Raw genomic sequence first — 25121 nt, 5'->3', positions numbered from 1 at the left:
ATACAGAGTACTGGGTAGCTGCAGGAACAGAGTTGGAGAGACCACGGCATACAGAGTACTGGGAAGCTGCAGGAACAGGGTTGGAGAGCCCGTGGCATACAGTGCACTGGGTAGCTGCAGGAACAGGGTAGAAGAACCCACGGCATACAGAGTACTGGGTAGATGCAGGAACAGGGTAGAAGAGCCCGTGGCATACAGAGTACTGGGTAGCTGCAGGAACAGGGTTGGAGAGCCCACGGCATACAGAGTACTGGGTAGATGCAGGAACAGGGTAGGAGAGCCCATACAGAGTACTGGGTAGATGCAGGAACAGGGTGAAGAGCCCACGGCATACAGAGTACTGGGTAGCTGCAGGAACAGGGTAGGAGAGCCCATACAGAGTACTGGGTAGCTGCAGGAACAGGATAGGAGGGCCCATGGCATACAGAGTACTGGGTAGCTGCAGGAACAGGGTAGAAGAGCCCATGGCATACAGAGTACTGGGTAGCTGCAGGAACAGGGTAGGAGAGCCCACGGCATACAGAGTACTGGGTAGATGCAGGAACAGGGTAGGAGAGCCCATACAGAGTACTGGGTAGCTGCAGGAACAGGGTAGGAGGGCCATGGCATACAGAGTACTGGGTAGATGCAGGAACAGGGTAGGAGAGCCCACAGCATACAGAGTACTGGGTAGCTGCAGGAACAGGGTAGGAGAGCCCATACAGAGTACTGGGTAGATGAAGGAACAGGGTAGAAGGGCCCGTGGCATACAGAGTACTGGGTAGCTGCAGGAACAGGGTATGGAGCCCATGGCATACAGAGTACTGGGTAGCTGCAGGAACAGGGTTGAGGAGCCCATGGCATACAGAGTACTGGGTAGCTGTAGGAACAGAGTTGGAGAGACCACGGCATACAGAGTACTGGGTAGCTGCAGGAACAGGGCTGGAGAGTCCATGGCATACAGAGTACTGGGTAGCTGCAGGAACAGGGTTGGAGAGCCCGTGGCATACAGAGTACTGGGTAGCTGCAGGAACAGGGTAGGAGAGCCCACGGCATACAGAGTACTGGGTAGATGCAGGAACAGGGTAGGAGAGCCCACGGCATACAGAGTACTGGGTAGCTGCAGGAACAGGGCTGGAGAGTCCATGGCATACAGAGTACTGGGTAGCTACAGGAACAGGGTAGAAGGGCCCATACAGAGTACTAGGTAGCTGCAGGAACAGAGTTGGAGAGACCACGGCATACAGAGTACTGGGTAGCTGCAGGAACAGGGTTGGAGAGCCCGTGGCATACAGAGTACTGGGTAGCTGCAGGAACAGGGTAGGAGAGCCCACGGCATACAGAGTACTGGGTAGATGCAGGAACAGGGTAGGAGAGACCATACAGAGTACTGGGTAGCTGTAGGAACAGAGTTGGAGAGACCACGGCATACAGAGTACTGGGTAGATGCAGGAACAGGGTAGGAGAGCCCATACAGAGTACTGGGTAGCTGTAGGAACAGAGTTGGAGAGACCACGGCATACAGAGTTTAGGTGGATAATCACCTGTTGCACGGCGAGACGCTGCATGCTCCTCATTGGATCGTCAGTGGTTGATGGGCGGGGTGAAACAACCGGAGCAGCCTATCTGGCATGATTGAAAAACAAACCGAACAAGCAGGAAAGCGGCCTCCATTCGCTATTCCAGTGCATTCGGATGAGTAGTCTTTTCCCCCTGTTCCTGTTCCTGTTCCTGCCCATTTCATAATGGGCCATTCTAAATTGAAAACTAATTTGACATATTAGTAAAGACAAGATTAAATTGAGAATAGTCTGATGGGTGAGAATATGATCACTTGATGAGAGAACAGCGTGTGCAGCCTGAGGCAAGGAACAGAGAGCAAACCGTTTAGCGATTTTTCAAATAGTCAATAGACTATAGTTGCACCTTGCAGCCCATATATACAGTATATACAAAAGTGTGTAGACACCCCTTCCAATTAGTGGATTCAACTATTTCAGCCAAACCCATTCCTGACAGGTGTCACACAGCCATGCAATCTCCATAGACAAACATTGGCAGAAAAATGGCCTTACTGAAGAGCTCAGTGACTTTCAATGTGGCATCGTCATAGGATGCCACCTTTCCTACAAGTCAGTCCGTCATATTTCTGCCCTGCTAGTGCTGCCCCAGTCAACTGTAAGTGCTGTTATTGTGAAGTGGAAACGTCTAGGATCAACAACAGCTCAGCCGCGAAGTGGTAGCCCACACAAGCTCACAGAACGGGACCGCAGAGTGCTGAAGATTGTAGCGTGAAAAACTGTCTGTTCTCGCTTGCAACACTCACTACCGAGTTCCAAACTACCTCTGGAAGCAACATCAGCACAATAACTGTTCATCGGGAGCTTCATGAAATGGATTTCCATGGCCGAGCAGCCGCACAAAAGCCTTAAGATCCCCATGCGCAATGCCAAGCATCGGCTGGAGTGGTGTAAAGCTCACCGCCATTGGACTCTGGAGCAGTGGAAATGCGTTCTCTGGAGTGATGAATCACGCTTCACCAACTGTCAGTCCGAGAGACAAATCTGGTTTTGGAGGATGCCAGGAGAACGCTACCTGCCCGAATGCATAGTGCCAACTGTAAAGTTTGGTGGAGGAGGCATTATGGTTCGGGCTAGGCCTCTTAGTTCCAGTGAAGGGAAAATCTTAATGCTACAGCATACAATAACATTCTGGACGATTCTGTGCTTCCAACTTTGTGGCAACAGTTTGGGGAAGGCCCTTTCCTGTTTCAGCATGAAAATGCCCCCGTGCGCAAAGCGAGGTCCATACAGAAATGGTTTGTCGAGATCGGTGTGGAAGAACTTGACTGGTCTGCACAGAGCCCTGACCTTAACCCCATCGAACACCTTTGGGATGAATTGAAACGCCGACTGTGATCCAGGCCTAATCACCCAACATCAGTACCTGACCTCACTAATGCTCTTGTGGCTGAATGGAAGCAAGTCCCGCAGCAATGTTCCATCATCTAGTGGAAAGCCTTCCCAGAAGACTGGAGGCTGTTATAGCAGCAAAGGGCGAAACCAACTCCATATAAATGAGCTGTTCAACGAGCAGGTGTCCACATACTTTTGCTCATGTAGTGTATGTTTTTCACAAGGTTTGTGTCATTCACAACTAAAGTTGCCAAATAAATCTAATTCTAGCATAATAGTACTTGTTTCAAATGATCCCTTTTACGCATGAAAAATACCCACTTCATATACACACCCCCTACGGCCTATAGCATGGCTCATAGCCAGATAACATACAGTAGGCCAACTCATAGCGTTTTGTTCTGAAATACCCACTACAAACAGCACTGCAGCAGTAATGAATTAGCACAACGCAACAACAAAAAATACAAAAAAAATAATCGCTCCTCCATTTCCTGTTGGCTAAAATTAGAATCGTTCGCTCAAATTTCAGTTTATGTGACTAAACAAACAAGTATAGTGCAGAAAAACATTGTACCATAAAACAATAAAATGCTGTGTAATATATTTTCCATAAAGCAGAAATATTTTCAGCTGTTTGAAGCAGGTGTACAAAATCTAAAGTAAAAGACGCGCAAATTAAACTTAATTAACGGGAAGCATAGAAAGATCACACATAGAACAGAACTACCTCTTCTTAGACTGGTTTTCAATGAGAATGACAGATCTATCACACACATTTCTCTCTGTCTCTGTCTCTGTCTCTGTCTCTCTCTCTCTCCATTTCTATTCCTGTATTTTCTGAGTGGATATGCCAGCAATTAGGGAACAAAGAGATTCATATTTGGGAGGAAGAGAAAGAGGAAGGCAAGGAGAGAGATGGAAGAAAGGTAAAGAAAGGGGGGGGGGATAGGGGGGAGAGGTTCAACAACCTAAAAGAGGAGGCTAAGAGAAAGAGCAGTGAGAAGGTAATTAATGAAGTCCCTTTAATTATCGCTGCTTGTCTCACTGCCAGCTATAGCACTGTCTCACACACACACACACACACACACACACACACACACACACACACACACACACACACACACACACACACACACACACACACACACACACACACACACACACACACACACACACACACACGCACTGAATGCCACAATTATGTCATTAAAAAGTTTGTAACGTGAAGAGTGAATGAGAAAGGGAAAGGTACAGAAGGAAAAGACCAACGACAACAAAGCATTCTCTATGGGTGGAGCGGAGGAGAGGAGAGGAACGGGTGGAGGAGAGGAGAAGAGAGGAACGGGTGGAGGAGAGGAGAAGAACGGGTGGAGGAGAGGAGAGGAACGGGTGGAGGAGAGGAGAAGAGAGGAACGGGTGGAGGAGAGGAGAAGAACGGGTGGAGGAGAGGAGAGGAACGGGTGGAGGAGAGGAACGGGTGGAGGAGAGGAACGGGTGGAGGAGAGGAACAGGTGGAGGAGAGGAACGGGTGGAGGAGAGGAGAGGAACGGGTAGAGGAGAGGAAAGTTACGGGTGGAGGAGAGGAGAGGAACAGGTGGAGGAGAGCATAAGAGAGGAACGGGTGGAGGAGAAGAGAGGAATGGGTAGAGGAGAGGAACGGGTGGAGGAGAGGAACGGGTGGAGGAGAGGAGAGGAACGGGTGGAGGAGAGCATAAGAGAGGAACGGGTGGAGGAGAAGAGAGGAACGGGTAGAGGAGAGGAACGGGTGGAGGAGAGGAGACGAACGGGTGGAGGAGAGGTGAATGGGTGGAGGAGAGGAGACGAACGGGTGGAGGAGAGGTGAACGGGTGGAGGAGAGGAGAACGGGTGGAGGAGAGGTGAACAGGTGGAGGAGAGGTGAACGGGCGGAGGAGAGGTGAACGGGTGGAGGAGAGGAGAACGGGTGGAGGAGAGGTGAACGGGTGGTGGAGAGGTGAACGGGTGGAGGAGAGGTGAACGGGTGGTGGAGAGGAGAACGGGTGAACATTGACAGAGTAGATAATCATGAAAAGAAGGAGAGCCATTGGGACAGAGGGAGGAGACGGGAGGAAGGAGGGAGAGGGGGTGAGGTGGGGGACAGTCCAAGGTGGAACTTTGATGATGCTAAATTTGGCAAAAGGAAGAGAATGGATGTGTGTGTGTGTGTGTGTGTGTGTGTGTGTGTGTGTGTGTGTGTGTGTGTGTGTGTGTGTGTGTGTGTGTGTGTGTGTGTGTGTGTGTGTGTGTGTGTGTGTGTGTGTGGGGGGGGGGACACATGCTGAATAGGCTCTGGTTCCAGTTTCATGGGTCTGAGTTTAACAGCAGAAGAATGAGGGAGGACAGAGAGATGAAGAGAGGACAGAGAGATGAAGAGAGGACAGAGAGATGAAGAGAGGACAGAGAGATGAAGGGAGGACAGAGAAGTGAAGAGAGGACAGAGAGATGAAGAGAGGACAGAGAGATGAAGAGAGGACAGAGAGATGAAGAGAGGACAGAGAGATGAAGAGAGGACAGAGAGATGAAGAGGACAGAGAGATGAAGAGGACAGAGAGATGAAGAGAGGACAGAGAGATGAAGAGAGGACAGAGAGATGAAGAGAGGACAGAGAAATGAAGAGAGGACAGAGAGATGAAGAGAGGACAGAGAAATGAAGAGAGGACAGAGAGATGAAGAGAGGACAGAGAGATGAAGAGGACAGAGAGATGAAGAGGACAGAGAGATGAAGAGAGGACAGAGAGATGAAGAGAGGACAGAGAGATGAAGAGAGGACAGAGAAATGAAGAGAGGACAGAGAGATGAAGAGAGGACAGAGAGATGAAGAGAGGACAGAGAGATGAAGAGAGGACAGAGAGATGAAGAGAGGACAGAGAGATGAAGAGAGGACAGAGAGATGAAGAGGACAGAGATGAAGAGGACAGAGAGATGAAGAGAGGACAGAGAGATGAAGAGGACAGAGAGATGAAGAGGACAGAGAGATGAAGAGAGGACAGAGAAATGAAGAGGACAGAGAGATGAAGAGAGGACAGAGAGATGAAGAGAGGACAGAGAAATGAAGAGAGGACAGAGAGATGAAGAGAGGACAGAGAAATTAAGAGAGGACAGAGAGATGAAGAGAGTACAGAGAAATGAAGAGAGGACAGAGAGATGAAGAGAGTACAGAGAAATGAAGAGAGGACAGAGAGATGAAGAGAGGACAGAGAAATGAAGAGAGGACAGAGAGATGAAGAGATGACAGAGAAATGAAGAGAGGACAGAGAGATGAAGAGAGGACAGAGAGATGAAGGGAGGACAGAGAGATGAAGAGAGGACAGAGATGAAGGGAGGACAGAGAGATGAAGAGGACAGAGAGATGAATAGAGGACAGAGAGATGAAGGGAGGACAGAGAGATGAAGAGAGGACAGAGATGAAGGGAGGACAGAGAAATGATGCGGATGTGACTGTGTTTAATAGCCTAGGGTCCTAGAGAGAGTCAGAAATAGGAGAGAGAGAGAGAGAGAGAGAGAGAGAGAGAGAGAGAGAGTCAGAAATAGGAGAGAGAGAGAAAAAGAGAGAGAGAGACAGAGAGAGAGAGAGTCAGAAATAGGAGAGAGAGAGAGAGAGAGAGAGAGAGAGAGAGAGAGAGAGAGAGAGAGAGAGAGAGAGAGAGAGAGAGAGAGAGAGAGAGAGAGATAGAGGAAGGAAGGAGAGATCCAAATGTGAATGCAGGATATTGCTTTGACGAGGACACCCAGGCACCAAGCATCGTCCTCCTTCACCTCATTACCCCCCCACCACCAACCACCCCTCAACCATACAGCAGTCATACCTCAACCATACAGCAGTCATACCTCAACCATACAGCAGTCATACCTCAACCATACAGCAGTCATACCTCAACCATACAGCAGTCATACCTCAACCATACAGCAGTCATACCTCAACCATACAGCAGTCATACCTCAACCGTACAGCAGTCATACCTCAACCGTACAGCAGTCATACCTCAACCATACAGCAGTCATACCTCAACCATACAGCAGTCATACCTCAACCATACAGCAGCCATACCTCAACCATACAGCAGTCATACCTCGAAGTCGTTGGCCTTGTTGTAGTGCATGTTAAGGGCTCGGTAGAGCTCAGACTCCCTGCCCACAGACAGGTCCTCGTTGGTGGTCACTCCCTCGTTGATGGCCTGCCGGGCAAACTTCTCCATCTGGATGTAATAGAACTCTCTGAAGTTACTGAACCACTTGATGAGCTGAGACGTGATGCACCGGTTAAACTGGAGAGAGAAAAAGAGAGGGAAAGAGAGGGGGAGAGAGAGGGAGACAGAGAGACAGAGAGAGAGAGAAAGTGAGGGAAAGAGAGGGGGAGAGAGAGGGAGACAGAGAGAGAGAGAAAGACAGAGAGGGAGAGAGACAGAAAGAGAGAGAGAGAGAATAATAATTTCTGATTGGTAAGAAGGGCATTCTAGAATATACATTCAATTCAGATAACAGGACAGTTGGAAAAGATAATACAACTACACATGGAGACTGTACTGGCTACATAGTTACAGAATGATAAACCCACAACTACACATGGAGACTGTACTGGCTACATAGTTACAGAATGATAAACCCACAACTACACATGGAGACTGTACTGGCTACATAGTTACAGAATGATAAACCCACAACTACACATGGAGACTGTACTGGCTACATAGTTACAGAATGATAAACCCACAACTACACATGGAGACTGTACTGGCTACATAGTTACAGAATGATAAACACACAACTACACATGGAGACTGTACTGGCTACATAGTTACAGAATGATAAACCCACAACTACACATGGAGACTGTACTGGCTACATAGTTACAGAATGATAAGCCCACAACTACACATGGAGACTGTACTGGCTACATAGTTACAGAAAGATAAACCCACAACTACACATGGAGACTGTACTGGCTACATAGTTACAGAATGATAAACCCACAACTACACATGGAGACTGTACTGGCTACATAGTTACAGAATGATAAACCAACAACTACACATGGAGACTGTACTGGCTACATAGTTACAGAATGATAAACCCACAACTACACATGGAGACTGTACTGGCTACATAGTTACAGAATGATAAACCCACAACTACACATGGAGACTGTACTGGCTACATAGTTACAGAATGATAAACCCACAACTACTCATGGAGACTGTACTGGCTACATAGTTACAGAATGATAAACCCACAACTACACATGGAGACTGTACTGGCTACATAGTTACAGAATGATAAACCCACAACTACACATGGAGACTGTACTGGCTACATAGTTACAGAATGATAAACCCACAACTACACATGGAGACTGTACTGGCTACATAGTTACAGAAAGATAAACCCACAACTACACATGGAGACTGTACTGGCTACATAGTTACAGAATGATAAACACACAACTACACATGGAGACTGTACTGGCTACATAGTTACAGAAAGATAAACCCACAACTACACATGGAGACTGTACTGGCTACATAGTTACAGAAAGATAAACCCACAACTACACATGGAGACTGTACTGGCTACATAGTTACAGAAAGATAAACCCACAACTACACATGGAGACTGTACTGGCTACATAGTTACAGAAAGATAAACCCACAACTACACATGGAGACTGTACTGGCTACATAGTTACAGAATGATAAACCCACAACTACACATGGAGACTGTACTGGCTACATAGTTACAGAAAGATAAACCCACAACTACACATGGAGACTGTACTGGCTACATAGTTACAGAAAGATAAACCCACAACTACACATGGAGACTGTACTGGCTACATAGTTACAGAAAGATAAACCAACAACTACACATGGAGACTGTACTGGCTACATAGTTACAGAATGATAAACCCACAACTACACATGGAGACTGTACTGGCTACATAGTTACAGAATGATAAACCCACAACTTCACATGGAGACTGTACTGGCTACATAGTTACAAAATGATAAACCCACAACTACACATGGAGACTGTACTGGCTACATAGTTACAGAAAGATAAAACCACAACTACACATGGAGACTGTACTGGCTACATAGTTACAGAAAGATAAACCCACAACTACACATGGAGACTGTACTGGCTACATAGTTACAGAAATAAGCAAACTCGTTTGGTGTTTGTCAAAGGGCTTGTGGAAGACTCCCCAAACATATGGAAGAAGGTACTATGGTCAGATGAGACTAAAACTGAGCTTTTTGGCCATCAATGAAGACGCTATGTCTGGCACAAACCCAACAACTCTCATCACCCCGAGAAAACCATCCCCACAGTGAAGCATGGTGGTGGCAGCATCATGCTATGGGGATGTTTTTCATCGGTAGGGACTGGGAAACTGGTCAGAATTGAATGAATGATGGATGGCGCTAAATACAGGGAAATTCTTGAAGGAAACCTGTTTCAGTCTTCCAGAGATTTGAAACTGGGACGGAGGTTCACCTTCCAGCAGGACAATGACCCTAAGCATACTGCTAAAGCAACACTCGAGTGGTTTAAAGGGGAAACATTTAAATGTCTTGGAATGGCCTAGTCAAAGCCCAGACCTCAATCCAATTGAGAATCTGTGGTATGACTTAAAGATCGCTGTACACCAGCAGGAACCCATCCCACTTGCAGGAGCTGGAGCAGTTTTGCCTTGAAGAATGGGCAAAAATCCCATTTGCTAGATGTGCCAAGCTATAGAGACATACCCCAAGAGACTTGCAGCTGTAATTGCTGCAAAAGGTGGCTCTACAAAGTATTGACATTTTTTTTTTTTTGGGGGGGGGGGGGGGGTGAATAGTTATGCATGTTCAAGTTTTCAGTTTTTTTGTCTTATTTCTTGTTTGTTTCACAATAAAAAATATTTTGCATCTTCAAAGTGGTAGGCATGTTTTATAAATCAAATGATACAAACCCCCGAAATATCTATTTTAATTCCAGGTTGTAAAATAGGAAAAATGCCAAGGAGGGTGAAAACTTTCGCAAGCCACTGTACATCAACAAAAAAGTATTTATTCCGATAAATGTGTGCTTTAATATTGTTTTCTTTGGCAACTGTGATATTGTATAATATTACATATTATATTACATATTTTATTACATATTATTTTATATTACATATTATATTACATTACATATTATATTACATATTATATTGTATTACATATTATATTATATTACATAATAATTATATTACATATTTTATTACATATCATATTATATTACATATTATATTACATATTTTATTACATATCATATTAGATTACATATTATATTACATATTACATATTTTATTACATATTATATGATATTATATTACATATTATATTATATTACATATTATTTTATATTACATATTATATTATATTACATATTATATGATATTACATATTATATTACATATTATATTATATTACATATTATATTACGTATTATATTATATTACATATTATATTATATTATATTACATCATGTATTATATTACATATTATATTATATTACATATTTTATTACATATTATATTATATTACATTTTCTCTCTAGTAATACTACATAACACTGTCTGTGTGATGTCCCTGCTCTTACTACACCACAGGGTGTAGTGTGTGTGTGTGTGTGTGTGTGTGTGTGTGTGTGTGTGTTTAGTGGAGGGGAAAAACATCTTTGACATGGAGATTAGAACAGGCATTGTTACAAGACATTGTCTCATAGGAACAAGGGATAAGAGACAGAGGGGGGGAAACAAGGCAAAGGGAGGGGGCATGAGAGGAGAGGAAGGATAGAAGGAGAGAGTGGGAGAGGGAAAGAGCAAGGGAGGCATTTTTCAGGGATGGTCAGAGGGTGACAACATGAAGAATAAATGGGCATGTTTTAGCGGTGTGTGTGTGTGTGTGTGTGTGTGTGTGTGTGTGTGTGTGTGTGTGTGTGTGTGTGTGTGTGAAGGGTGCAACGGAGAGCTTTAGAGAGACTTTGTGTCAGGTTGGGAAAGAAAGAGAGACGGACAAAAGAGCAATGCAACAATTCAGCAATTAACACTCACACACACTAAATACACACGCACACACACACACACACACACACACACACACACACACACACACACACACACACACACACACACACACACACACACACACACACACACGTTGAGCAGACTAAGACTGTATTGTTGACTGAAAGCATTACATTGCTATGCACCCAAATATAATCCAAATATATCTGAATAAATGTGTATTTATTCAATAAATAAATATTCTTTTTTTATTTTCATGTTACGCAAATGTTACTTGTCCTTTTTTGTAGTTGTAGTGACATTGTAGTGACGTTGTAGTGATGTTGTAGTAATGTTGTAGTGATGTTGTAGTGACATTGTAGTGATGTTGTAGTGACGTTGTAGTAATGTTGTAGTGATGTTGTAGTGACGTTGTAGTGATGTTGTAGTGATGTTGTAGTGATGTTGTAGTAATGTTGTAGTAACGTTGTAGTGATGTTGTAGTGATGTTGTAGTAATGTTGTAGTAACGTTGTAGTGATGTTGTAGTGATGTTGTAGTGACGTTGTAGTGACGTTGTAGTAATGTTGTAGTTAACGTTGTAGTGATGTTGTAGTGATGTTGTAGTAACGTTGTAGTGATGTTGTAGTGACGTTGTAGTGACGTTGTAGTAATGTTGTAGTGATGTTGTAGTGACGTTGTAGTGATGTTGTAGTAATGTTGTAGTGATGTTGTAGTGATGTTGTAATGACGTTGTAGTGACGTTGTAGTGATGTTGTAATGATGTTGTAGTGATGTTGTAATGATGTTGTAGTGACGTTGTAGTGATGTTGTAGTGATGTTGTAGTGATGTTGTAGTGACGTTATTTGTCAGACACTAGCAGGCCCAGACTTCCAGAGGCCATTCCCACGGGACGGACACGGCACACAGAGAGACAAATGACATTCCCAAACACACACACACACACACACACACACACACACACACACACACACACACACACACACACACACACACACACACACACACACACACACACACACAAGAGCATGCTGAAAACACACACAAACACACATACCAAACTAACCCCCACTAACCCACACTAACCTATTACTCCACAATCAGCACAAACAAAAAAGACAAACAGATACAGAGACAGACAGATATAGAGACAGACAGATATACAGACAGACAGATATAGAGACAGAAAGAGTGAAAGAGAGAGAAAACGGCTGAGCTCGGAGAATGCCAGGTGGAGTTGGTGATGGAAAAGAGAGAAAGAGACAGTGTTATCCCTCTGTTGTGTTTCCCTGACAGGGTGTTTTCAGTGGAGGGAAGCCCTGAGGGGAGGTGTTAGGGGGAAACAAACACACACACACACACACACACACACATTACATTTCAATTCCAGTTCCAAATGTTCCTAACTGAAAAGAGGAGAATTGACTGTAATTTCAGTATACTTCCTGAATTATCTGTAATTGACCCCAACCTGATTTACATCTCCCACAGAGAGAGACATCAGAAGGCTGGTGATGGTACATTTAGAGACATCAGAAGGCTGGTGATGGTACATTTAGAGACATCAGAAGGCTGGTGATGGTACATTTAGAGACATCAGAAGGCTGTTGATGGTACATTTAGAGACATCAGAAGGCTGGTGATGGTACATTTAGAGACATCAGAAGGCTGGTGATGGTACATTTAGAGACATCAGAATGCTGGTGATGGTACATTTAGAGACATCAGAAGGCTGTTGATGGTACATTTAGAGACATCAGAAGGCTGGTGATGGTACATTTAGAGACATCAGAAGGCTGGTGATGGTACATTTAGAGACATCAGAAGGCTGGTGATGGTACATTTAGAGACATCAGAAGGCTGTTGATGGTACATTTAGAGACATCAGAAGGCTGGTGATGGTACATTTAGAGACATCAGAAGGCTGGTGATGGTACATTTAGAGACATCAGAAGGCTGGTGATGGTACATTTAGAGACATCAGAAGGCTGGTGATGGTACATTTAGAGACATCAGAAGGCTGGTGATGGTACATTTAGAGACATCAGAAGGCTGGTGATGGTACATTTAGAGACATCAGAAGGCTGGTGATGGTACATTTAGAGACATCAGAAGGCTGGTGATGGTACATTTAGAGACATCAGAAGGCTGGTGATGGTACATTTAGAGACATCAGAAGGCTGGTGATGGTACATTTAGAGACATCAGAAGGCTGGTGATGGTACATTTAGAGACATCAGAAGGCTGTTGATGGTACATTTAGAGACATCAGAAGGCTGGTGATGGTACATTTAGAGACATCAGAAGGCTGTTGATGGTACATTTAGAGACATCAGAAGGCTGTTGATGGTACATTTAGAAACATCAGAAGGCTGGTGATGGTACATTTAGAGACATCAGAAGGCTGGTGATGGTACATTTAGAGACATCAGAATGCTGGTGATGGTACATTTAGAGACATCAGAAGGCTGTTGATGGTACATTTAGAGACATCAGAAGGCTGTTGATGGTACATTTAGAGACATCAGAAGGCTGTTGATGGTACATTTAGAGACATCAGAAGGCTGGTGATGGTACATTTAGAGACATCAGAATGCTGGTGATGGTACATTTAGAGACATCAGAAGGCTGTTGATGGTACATTTAGAGACATCAGAAGGCTGTTGATGGTACATTTAGAGACATCAGAAGGCTGGTGATGGTACATTTAGAGACATCAGAAGGCTGGTGATGGTACATTTAGAGACATCAGAATGCTGGTGATGGTACATTTAGAGACATCAGAAGGCTGTTGATGGTACATTTAGAGACATCAGAAGGCTGGTGATGGTACATTTAGAGACATCAGAAGGCTGGTGATGGTACATTTAGAGACATCAGAAGGCTGGTGATGGTACATTTAGAGACATCAGAAGGCTGTTGATGGTACATTTAGAGACATCAGAAGGCTGGTGATGGTACATTTAGAGACATCAGAAGGCTGGTGATGGTACATTTAGAGACATCAGAAGGCTGGTGATGGTACATTTAGAGACATCAGAAGGCTGGTGATGGTACATTTAGAGACATCAGAAGGCTGGTGATGGTACATTTAGAGACATCAGAAGGCTGGTGATGGTACATTTAGAGACATCAGAAGGCTGGTGATGGTACATTTAGAGACATCAGAAGGCTGGTGATGGTACATTTAGAGACATCAGAAGGCTGGTGATGGTACATTTAGAGACATCAGAAGGCTGGTGATGGTACATTTAGAGACATCAGAAGGCTGTTGATGGTACATTTAGAGACATCAGAAGGCTGGTGATGGTACATTTAGAGACATCAGAAGGCTGGTGATGGTACATTTAGAGACATCAGAAGGCTGGTGATGGTACATTTAGAGACATCAGAAGGCTGGTGATGGTACATTTAGAGACATCAGAAGGCTGGTGATGGTACATTTAGAGACATCAGAAGGCTGGTGATGGTACATTTAGAGACATCAGAAGGCTGTTGATGGTACATTTAGAGACATCAGAAGGCTGGTGATGGTACATTTAGAGACATCAGAAGGCTGTTGATGGTACATTTAGAGACATCAGAAGGCTGTTGATGGTACATTTAGAAACATCAGAAGGCTGGTGATGGTACATTTAGAGACATCAGAAGGCTGGTGATGGTACATTTAGAGACATCAGAATGCTGGTGATGGTACATTTAGAGACATCAGAAGGCTGTTGATGGTACATTTAGAGACATCAGAAGGCTGTTGATGGTACATTTAGAGACATCAGAAGGCTGTTGATGGTACATTTAGAGACATCAGAAGGCTGGTGATGGTACATTTAGAGACATCAGAATGCTGGTGATGGTACATTTAGAGACATCAGAAGGCTGTTGATGGTACATTTAGAGACATCAGAAGGCTGTTGATGGTACATTTAGAGACATCAGAAGGCTGGTGATGGTACATTTAGAGACATCAGAAGGCTGGTGATGGTACATTTAGAGACATCAGAATGCTGGTGATGGTACATTTAGAGACATCAGAAGGCTGTTGATGGTACATTTAGAGACATCAGAAGGCTGGTGATGGTACATTTAGAGACATCAGAAGGCTGGTGATGGTACATTTAGAGACATCAGAAGGCTGGTGATGGTACATTTAGAGACATCAGAAGGCTGTTGATGGTACATTTAGAGACATCAGAAGGCTGGTGATGGTACATTTAGAGACATCAGAAGGCTGGTGATGGTACATTTAGAGACATCAGAAGGCTGTTGATGGTACATTTAGAGACATCAGAAGGCTGGTGATGGTACATTTAGAGACATCAGAAGGCTGGTGATGGTACATTTAGAGACATCAGAAGGCTGGTGATGGTACATTTAGAGACATCAGAAGGCTGTTGATGGTACATTTAGAGACATCAGAAGGCTGGTGATGGTACATTTAGAGACATCAGAAGGCTGGTGATGGTACATTTAGAGACATCAGAAGGCTGGTGATGGTACATTTAGAGACATCAGAAGGCTGTTGATGGTACATTTAGAGACATCAGAAGGCTGTTGATGGTACATTTAGAGACATCAGAAGGCTGGTGATGGTACATTTAGAGACATCAGAAGGCTGGTGATGGTACATTTAGAGACATCAGAAGGCTGTTGATGGTACATTTAGAGACATCAGAAGGCTGGTGATGGTACATTTAGAGACATCAGAAGGCTGTTGATGGTACATTTAGAATGGACCTACTAACCTCAATCTCCATCTTCAGATGATCATTTTATTTGATGGTATTTTATTTAAATTACTTTGACTGGGATCAGATTTTTACAGCATTTATAAAACAATTACATTTCAATAGATATTCTAGGTAATTCAGTGAAGGGCAAATTTCTATCATATGAAACTCTTCATGGTTCACTCTGTCTAGTAGCTACCAGACTCTAGTATGTCTTCTGAGTTGGTGTGTGTGTGTGTGTGTGTGTGTGTGTGTGTGTGTGTGTGTGTGTGTGTGTGTGTGTGTGGAGTCAGAAGGGGGTATCTTGGCTATAACGAGGGTCTAATTAGAGCTAACTTCTCATCACTACAGAGATCTAACAAGCTCTCAACCAAGGTCTTAATTACACTTCCTCAAGATACCACTCACAACCCAGACGTCTCAACACAGAGATGATGGGTCTAGTCAAAACGACAATCGCTTTCACTATTTAAGTAGTGTGTGTGTGTGTGTGTGTGTGTGTGTGTGTGTGTGTGTGTGTGTGTGTGTGTGTGTGTGTGTGTGTGTGTGTGTGTGTGTGTGTGTGTCTCTCTCTTTAGAAGCATTTCACTGGTGAAACCCCCCCCCCACCCCACACACACACCAGTGTTTCCATAGCTACGGCTGACAGTGACGACTTATGAGAATCAACAACCTCTACATCATCAAATATTTTTTTTTTGTGAGAAGGTGTCAAAGTTCACCGTCAGCCATTGTTATGTGAATACAAGTGCTGAAAAGCATCAGTGGCCTGGCTTTGGCCCCGAGAGAGAGAGAGCAGGTACGTTGGAGCCATGGCCCAGCGAGACGCGAAGCTAGACCCAGGAGATGGAACCTAGAAAACTGAGCATTTTGGGTAAAACATGAATCCTGGATAGAAATGTGCCGTCTGTGTGTGTGTGTGTGTGTGTGTGTGTGTGTGTGTGTGTGTGTGTGTGTGTGTGTGTGTGTTCATGTGTGTGTAAGAACAGTCAGTATAACCCACTTCCCACAGTAACGATCACCGATTCCCAGAGCCTCCTTCTCTATTCAAACCCAATTAGGTGGTAATTTATGCCTAATTCCCCCACAGCAACTAGCTGATCCCCCCCCAACACATGCTGGCTATTGTTCTCATGGAGCGAGAGGGGGGGCAGAGGAAGAGAGAAAGAGAAAGAAAGAGTCAGAGAGAGAGAGAGCAGGACAGAGACAGAGAGAGACAGATATACAGAGAGAGAGAGAGAGACAGAGAGAGAGAGCGAGACAGAGAAAAAGACAGACAGACAGACAGACAGACAGACAGACAGACAGACAGACAGACAGACAGACAGACAGACAGACAGACAGACAGACAGACAGACAGACAGACAGACAGACAGACAGACAGACAGACAGACAGACAGACAGACAGACAGACAGACAGACAGACAGACAGACAGACAGACAGACAGACAGACAGGAGAGAGAGAGAGAGAGAGAGAGAGAGAGAGAGAGAAAGAGAGAGAGGTAAAGACAGAGTAGGAGAGAGAGACAGAGAGACCTGACCCTGATTTGGGGTACAGTATGTTAATGACGTTGGCAATGAATGCCATGACACCATTAGACAGGACAATGCAAAAGGACACACACATACATGACATAGTTAGGCTGTGATCTAGACAGGTTCCTGACAGGGGAAAGCATGGGGCAGAAAGTAATTGCCAAGGTCAACCAGAAAGTGACATTTCTGTCCAGAAAAGACACATTTCTAGATAAAGGGAACTTGAAAACACTTGCTGCAGCGTTACTTTGACTATATGTCCACTTCCTGGTACAGACGATCTGTTAAATTCATCAAGAACAACCTACAGACAGCTCAGAATAAAATGTCAAGGGTCATAGTTCATCAAGAACAACCTACAGACAGCTCAGAATAAAATGTCAAGGGTCATAGTTTATCAAGAACAACCTACAGACAGCTCAGAATAAAATGTCAAGGGTCATAGTTCATCAAGAGCAACATACAGACAGCTCAGAATAAAATGTCAAGGGTCATAGTTCATCAAGAGGAAGATACAGACAGCTCAGAATAAAATGTCAAGGGTCATAGTTCATCAAGAGGAAGATACAGATAGCTCAGAATAAAATGTCAAGGGTCATAGTTCATCAAGAACAACCTACAGACAGCTCAGAATAAAATGTCAAGGGTCATAGTTCATCAAGAACAACCTACAGACAGCTCAGAATAAAATGTCAAGGGTCATAGTTCATCAAGAACAACCTACAGACAGCTCAGAATAAAATGTCAAGGGTCATAGTTCATCAAGAACAACCTACAGACAGCTCAGAATAAAATGTCAAGGGTCATAGTTCATCAAGAGGAAGATACAGACAGCTCAGAATAAAATGTCAAGGCTCATAGTTCATCAAGAACAACCTACAGACAGCTCAGAATAAAATGTCAAGGGTCATAGTTCATCAAGAACAACCTACAGACAGCTCAGAATAAAATGTCAAGGGTCATAGTTCATCAAGAGGAAGATACAGACAGCTCAGAATAAAATGTCAAGGGTCATAGTTCATCAAGAACAACCTACAGACAGCTCAGAATAAAATGTCAAGGGTCATAGTTCATCAGGAACAACCTACAGACAGCTCAGAATAAAATGTCAAGGGTCATTCTGAAATCTTATCCCTCATGCTCTTGTTGGCCCTTCTCAGCTCAGTTAGTGGCTATGAGTTGATAAAGGGGTCAATGAGCTGAAGTTGGGATTGGCCCATAAAACCGTTTATGGTAGAGTCCCCCAGTATCTAAATATATATCATAGTACTGTTAGGGAATCTCATTCCTACGCCACTGAGAGGCAGTGCCACAGATTTTGTGCCATGTGGATTTAAGAGCTGGCCAGAGCACGTATTTATATACAGTAGTGGTAGAGTGGAACTCCCAGCTGAGATAAAAAACGGTTTCTGTCAGTCTTAATAAGTTCAAACACTCCTTCAAGGCTTGATTAATGTTGAGATAGCCTCCCAGCCAAGTGTAAAGAGACCTGAGCCTGTTCAAGGCTGCATCACAACCGACCATAATTGGGAGTCCCATAGGGCGGCGCACAATTGGCCCAGCGTCGTCCGGGTTTGGCCGGTGTTAAGCCGTCATTGTAAATAAGAATTTGTTCTTTAACTAATTTGCCTAGTTAAATAAAGGTTAAATAAATAAATAAAATATATATATACATGTATATATCTAAAATAAATAAAGCCACTCTGTAACCTTGGCCTTGTCTTCTACAGGCTACTCATGAGACCACACACACACATCTGAAGGGAAAAAAACGGTTTCTGCCAGTCTTAGGTTCAAACCCTCCTCCAAGGCATGGTTAATGTTGAGATAGCCTCCTAGCCAAGTGTAAAGTCACTCTGCGCTAGTGGACTGATTCATTAGATGTGTAGACTAGCTTTTCATTGTATAAATGTAAATATGTGGACATTGTGTGTGTTTCAGTGTACGGCACAGAGTGCCCATGTCTCTCGTTTTGCCCTGCAGCCACTGGCCTAGCATTAGAGGTCCACAATGGAAACAAGCCTCACGTCCTGTGTGTATAATCCTCTGCCATTTTGGTACACGAATTGGCTGCCTGGGTGTGGCTTCACCATGTATTTTAAAATGATCAAATCAAATCAACTCAAAATCCCCATTAGGCAGGACAATACAACAGGACACACACACATACAGGATGATCTGCGGGAGATGAGTAGTGAATCGTAATAATAATAATCCCTCTAAGGATTCAACATTGAAAGGTTGTTTGATTAGTTTAGTTTAAATAACATTAAAGTAGTAGAAAGAGAGAGAGAGATCAAATAGTAATAGGAGTAATTAGTACTACTACTACTACTACTACTACTACTACTACTACTACTATTACTGCTACTACTACCACTACTACTACTACTACTATTACTACTACTACTATTACTACTACCACTACCACTACTACTACTATTACTACAACTATTACTACTCCTACTATTACTACTACTACTACTACTATTACTACTACTACTACTACTACTACTACTACTACTACTACTACTGCTACTACTACCACTACTACTACTATTACTACTACTACTATTACTACTACTACTACTACTATTACTACTACTATTACTACTACTACTACTACTACTACTACTACTATTACTACTACTACTACTATTACTACTACTATTACTACTACTACTACTAATACTACTACTATTACTACTACTACTACCACTACTACTACTACTATTATTACTACTACTACTATTACTACTACTACTACTACTATTACTACTACTACTACTAATAATAATAATAATACTACTACTAATACTACAGCTAATAATAATTATACTACTAATAATACAACTAATAATAATAATAATATGAATACTAACACTACCAATACTACTACTAATACTACTACTACTACTACTACTAATAATAATAATAATAATACTACTACTACTACTAATAATAATAATAATAATACTAATACTACTACTAATACTACTACTACTACTACTAATAATAATAATAATACTTTACATAATAATAATTTTACAGCAAAAGAAAGTGACTTGATGATGATAGGTTAGTTTGTGGGATTAAATATTTAATATCATGTACTTATGCTAAATACAGTATATCAGTAAAATATACTTTTGATGTGTAATATGAAGATTACCCTTCAGTGAGATTAATTATATGGTTTGAGAGATGTGATTATATTATATTATGTGATTATATTTTACTCAAGATCTTAATATTGGAAGAAGAAAAAAAACTGTACACACTAAATATATATTGATGAGAACATACAGTTAGAAATTATGTTGATATCCAGTAGGGATCAAAAATTATTGGTCCAAAATTATCGACATCCCTTGATTTTCTAGAGTAATGACTGTATTTTATACTAATACAATTGCTCAAAGAAAGAGATTTTGTTTAACAAGAAATACTTTTTTTTCTCTCAAAAAGGTAAGGGGGGGGTCATAATTATTGACACCCTAAAGATTTGTATAAATAAAGTAGTCAAAGTTTTAGTATTTGGTGGCATATTGCAACCATGCAATGACTACATCAAGCTTGTGACTCTCAGTTTGTTTTGGTTGTGTTTCTGATTATTTTGTGCCCAATAGAAATTAATGGTAAATAATGTTTTGTGTTAATTTGGAGTCACTTTAATTGTAAATAAGAATACAATATGTTTCTAAACACTTCTACATTAATGTGGATGCTACCATGATTATGGATAACCCTGAATGAATTGTGAATAATGATGAGTGAGAAAGTTAAAGAGGGTCAAAGATCATACCCCCAAGACATGCTAACCTCCCCCGTTATTGGTAATGATGAGAGGTTTCCTTCGTCTCCGGCAACTGAGTTAAGAAGGACACCTGTATCGTTGTAGTGACTGGGCGTATTGATACACCATCCAAAGTGTAATTAATGACTTCACCGTGCTCAAAGGGATATTCAATGTCTGCTTTTTTATTTTACCCATCTAACAATATGTGCCTTTCTTTGCGAACCATTGGAAAACGTCCCTGGTCTTTGTGGTTGAATCTGTGTTTGAAATTCACTGCTCAACTGAGGGACCTTACAGATAATTGTATGTGTGGGGTACAGAGATGAGGTAGTCATTTCAAAAAAACATTTTAAACACTATTATTGCACACATAGTGAGTCCATGTAAGTTATTATGTGACTTGTTAAGCACATTTTTACTCCTGAACTTATTTAACAAAATGGTTGAATACTTACTGATTCAAGACATTTCAGCTTTTCATTTTTAATGAATTTGTAAACATTTCTAAAAACATAATTCCACTTTAACATTATGGGGTATTGTGGGTAGATCAGTGACACAAAAATCTACATTTAGTCCATTTTAAATGCAGGCTGAAACAACAACATGTCTATAAATGTCATGGGGTGTGAATGCTTTCTGAAGGAACTTGTAACGATCGTCGTCGGGTGATGAGGAAGCGGACCAAAACGCAGCTGGGAGCGAACACATGTTTATTCTTTACACTGAAATAAACACGTACACAAAACCAAGAAAATGCTGATACGTTAACTGCTCAAAAACAAAGAGACAACACCCCACCATGACACACCCTGACCCAAAATACCCGAGTTCACCTGGTCAGGGCGTGACAGAACTGTAGCCATTGTGATGAAATCATATGAATTATTCGATGAAACGAGTGCTTTAAAAAAAAAATGTTTTTAAGTCTGTTATATTAAATGAAGTACCCTTTAATACAGACCGCGTGAAGAATTCAATACATCCCAAAAAATGTTAAAGACTTGGCTAATGTGCCAAAATTCTGCATTTTGACATGTTAAAGTGGAATTATTTTAACCCCAAAATTTCTCCAAGTTTCTTCTTCTGATGCTAATTATTTATTTCATGTGATTAGTGATTCAGTTACATCCTGTCCTTCATTCTAAGGTCAAACCTGTTATGTGAACTGAACTCTCGTTTTAATGTTTTCTTTTCTAAAGAAACATTGAATATCTAATAGTCAAATCATAGTGTAAAAAGCAGGTGAGCTGATTCTACTCTGTTTGGCCATTTCCTGGTGTTTTGTGGGAAAAACTAAGTGGGTTGAGCATAACATGTCAATCCTCTTATCCATAGATAGACAGGCTAGAAGCTTGCATTCAATTGCCACTCCCTGTTGCACACAACAAGGTTTAATTCACCCCTGTCACAATGGAATTTATGGCTGATTTAAAATGAAATGGCCAACCCTGTTACTTCATTTGGAGGTTAATAAACACTTATTATATATATATTTTTTTTATTTAACCTTTTGAGATGTGAAAACATGTTTTTTTTTATGAAGTTGAACATATGAGTTTTTTTTTGTTGAACAAGTTCCACTTCTCAAAAGGCACCAAATTGATGAAATGACCCCATATCTGTTTACATGTGAACATTGTGTTCTTAGGGCTAGGAGCAGGTACTGTACCCTTATCAACCTGCCGCTGCCGACAACGGTTGCCACGGCAGCTAAACGAGGATGCGGCGTTGCCGTGAGGAAGTGGTCGCCGTAGATACAGGCCCGAGGGCAGCTGGTTTGTGTGTGTGTGTGTGTGCTTCTCATTTGAATAATGCGTCCTAAATCTGTCAGTGCGTTGAGCAGCCGTATTCAAACAACAAAACCCACCTCGTAAATACCACACAATCACTGCCTTTTGTTTCGGTGCTGTCGAGTTGTGTTTTTAATTTGTTTGTTCGTCCCTCCCTGTGCTCTGTCCCTTTCTCAGCTTCCCCCCTTTCTCCCAGTCCAAACAGCCTGCCAAACAGAGTGGGAATGTGCGTCCGTGTAGGTCTGTGTGTGTGTGTGTGTCTCCTGGTCTATGTAATGTAGGTTATTCTGTTGCCTGCATGTTAAGTTTTATGCCCAGCAATAATCGCCCCCTTATAAATACAGTCATTTGAATCACATGTAAAATCTGAAGGTATGGGACAAATCTCTAGAGGAGAGCTGTGTGTATATCAGGGCTGGTTCAGCGTTGAAAGCGCATGTGTGTGTGTGTACGTTTGTCTGTGAGAGAGATAGAGAAAGTGGGGCCTCTCCATCTCTGCCCCCCCCCTATCAGATTAAGGCCAGTTATTATAATTGGGTGATAGAGAGTTGGCAGAACGCCCCTCTGTGTCCCATCTGTGCCAATGTCACACACACGTTTGTTCTACTATCCTTGTGGGGACCAAACAATTGATTTCCATTCAAAATCCTTTTTTTCCCTAACCCCTAACCATAAACCTAACCTTAACCCCAAACCCTAAATCTAACCCTAACTCCTAAACTTCACCTCTAACCCTTAACCCTAACCCCTAACCCTAACCCTAACCCTTAACCCTTAACCCTTAAGCCTAAAATCGGCTTTTTCCTTTTTGGGACCACTTATCTCAATTTTCCTTGTTTTACTATCCCTGTGAGGACTTCAGGTAAAACCAAGACACACACGGACAGAAACAGAGTGGAGAAAGCAACGGAGTAAGGTGATATATATATAATGACCACAGGGCGACGGAAAGAGGGAAAGTGAAAAAATATGTGTAAAACAAGCGAGGGGAAAGGGTTAGATTTCTGCCAGAGAGGAACAACCGATGATGACGAAGAGAGAGAGAAAGAGAGGAGAGAGAGAGAGAGAGAGAGAGAGAGAGAGAGAGAGAGAGAGAGAGAGAGAGAGAGAGAGAGAGAGAGAGGGAAAGAGAGAAAAGGGATGAGGTCAGCCTACCTGTTCTAATAAATGTCAGAGGTGAAGACAGGTGAGACGTACCTTGACGTCTGAGAAGAACGTCTTGAGCATGTTGGATGAGGGGTATCTGCTATAGAAGAACATGAGCTTGGCTTTCTTCAGATGGTTGGGAGACAAGCCCTCCTGGATCTGACATGGCCTCAGTCAAGGAACGCAGTATATCACAGCTATCTGTTTTTCTACAGGAACTTAGTATATCACAGCTATCTGTTTTTCTACAGGAACGCAGTATATCACAGCTATCTGTTTATCTACAGGAACTTAGTATATCACAGCTATCTGTTTATCTACAGGAACTTAGTATATCACAGCTATCTGTTTATCTACAGGAACTTAATATATCACAGCTATCTGTTTATTGAACCTGATGCATTTCAACAGTAACAATTCATAAGTTGATTCATTGTTTTCTAATTGAAACCTGGGATCAAATTAAATATCATTACATACACACATTTACACACGGACACACAAACACACACACACACACGTCATTTGTGCATGTGTGTGCATTCATGCTTGCGTGCCTGCGTATGTGTGTGTTGCAGCACAGATGTGTCCTCTCTCTCAGCGAGCGGAGTGATGCCATTAACAGTTCTATAATCTATCAGACATGAGGAGCCACGGGAGACCAATCAATAGAGGCCCGCAAGGTCAATTAACACCCCCCGAAGGCATAGAAACAGGAACAGGGGACAGACAGTCACCCCCCCCCCCACTGCTACCCCCTAAAGAGGGCCTAACACCCCCCCCCCGAAGGCATAGAAACAGGAACAGGGGACAGACAGTCAGCTCCGGGGACATTTGAAGAACCCCACTCACAACACTCTCTCATCCCCAGAGAGAGGCTTGGAGCCGGAGAGTAAACTAACCTCTCCCTTCCCCCTCTCTCCCTTCCCCCTCTCTCCCTTCCCCCTCCTCTCCCTGCATCTCTAACCTCAGCTGAAAACGCTGACTAGGTATGATAGGGGGAAGGGAGAGAGGGGGCCAGCTAGAGGGAGAGAGAGAGAGAAAGAGAGGAGGACAGCTAGAGAGAGGAGAGGGGGCCAGCTGGAAAGAGAGTGAACCAAATCATGAGAAAACAGAAAGATAATTACTTGACACATTGGAAAGAATTAACAACA

The 25121-nt window shown here is 42.7% G+C and overlaps 1 protein-coding gene across 2 annotated transcripts in view; it reads right to left on the bottom strand.

Annotated features, from left to right (window-relative positions):
- prox1a (prospero homeobox 1a) overlaps nt 1-25121 on the bottom strand; it is a 70143-nt gene that overhangs the window by 23696 nt on the left and 21326 nt on the right. For both annotated transcript variants that reach the window (XM_045723715.1, XM_045723716.1), the window contains exons 5-6: nt 24019-24126; nt 6986-7180 (exon numbers count right to left, since the gene is read on the bottom strand). In XM_045723715.1, the coding sequence (XP_045579671.1) occupies nt 6986-7180; nt 24019-24126 (303 nt within the window). The remainder of the gene's footprint in view (nt 1-6985; nt 7181-24018; nt 24127-25121) is intronic.

This window comes from Salmo salar, chromosome ssa09 (assembly GCF_905237065.1).
Source record: "Salmo salar chromosome ssa09, Ssal_v3.1, whole genome shotgun sequence".
Lineage (NCBI taxonomy): Eukaryota > Metazoa > Chordata > Actinopteri > Salmoniformes > Salmonidae > Salmo > Salmo salar.
This window is presented reverse-complemented; position numbering and strand designations above follow the sequence as displayed.